Source organism: Myotis brandtii, unplaced genomic scaffold (assembly GCF_000412655.1).
Source record: "Myotis brandtii unplaced genomic scaffold, ASM41265v1 scaffold601, whole genome shotgun sequence".
NCBI lineage: Eukaryota > Metazoa > Chordata > Mammalia > Chiroptera > Vespertilionidae > Myotis > Myotis brandtii.
Genome location: NW_005370276.1, coordinates 1,420,655 through 1,421,230, shown reverse-complemented (window position 1 = coordinate 1,421,230; position 576 = coordinate 1,420,655). Strand labels below are relative to the sequence as shown.

The window sequence follows — 576 nt, the reverse complement described above, 5'->3', positions numbered from 1 at the left end:
TCTCCTCAGCGCCCTTGGCCCCGGCAGCCTGGCTACAGCTGTCGGCCTTGGACTTCTTCAGGGTCACAGGGCCCCCGGGGGCCCCGCCGCCGCCCCCGCTGCGGATCTTTTTCCTGGTCTTGGATGGCTTGGTCTTCCCCTTGGTCCCCTTGGCTTTCTTGGCCCCAGCCTTGGCCTTCACCTTGGTCTTTTTGGGCTTGGTGCTGCCGGGAGCTGCTTTGGCCACCTCGGCAGGAGCCCGCTCCTCGGGCTTGAGAAAGGGGGAGCGGCTCTCCCGGTCGCGGCTGAACTTGACTCCGATGGAGCCCAGACCGGCGGACGCTGCCTCCTTGGCCGGTGTGGTACTGCTGACGCCCTCCCGGATCAGCACCGCCACCTTGGACTGCAGCTTCACCTTCCGGGAGGAGGAGGACGACGACGACGAGGAGGACCCTGAGCCACTGCTGACCGGCGGCTTGGGCGGGGGCCCTGAGGGCGCCGACTCCTTGGGGGGCCGGGCTTTCTTGGACGACCTGTCCCTGTCCCTCTCTCTGTCCCTCTCCCGGTCCCGATCCCCCACGTCCAGCGCCTTCCGCC

At 68.4% G+C, this 576-nt stretch overlaps 2 protein-coding genes across 6 annotated transcripts in view; one reads left to right on the top strand and one right to left on the bottom strand.

Moving 5' to 3' along the window:
* Positions 1-576, bottom strand: part of SCAF1 (SR-related CTD-associated factor 1) — an 11,575-nt gene that overhangs the window by 4,523 nt on the left and 6,476 nt on the right. Inside the window, exon 8 of the mRNA XM_014550437.1 lies at positions 1-568. Within this exon, the coding sequence (XP_014405923.1) occupies positions 1-568 (568 nt within the window). The remainder of the gene's footprint in view (positions 569-576) is intronic.
* IRF3 (interferon regulatory factor 3) overlaps positions 1-576 on the top strand; it is a 14,978-nt gene that overhangs the window by 11,524 nt on the left and 2,878 nt on the right. The window lies entirely within an intron of this gene.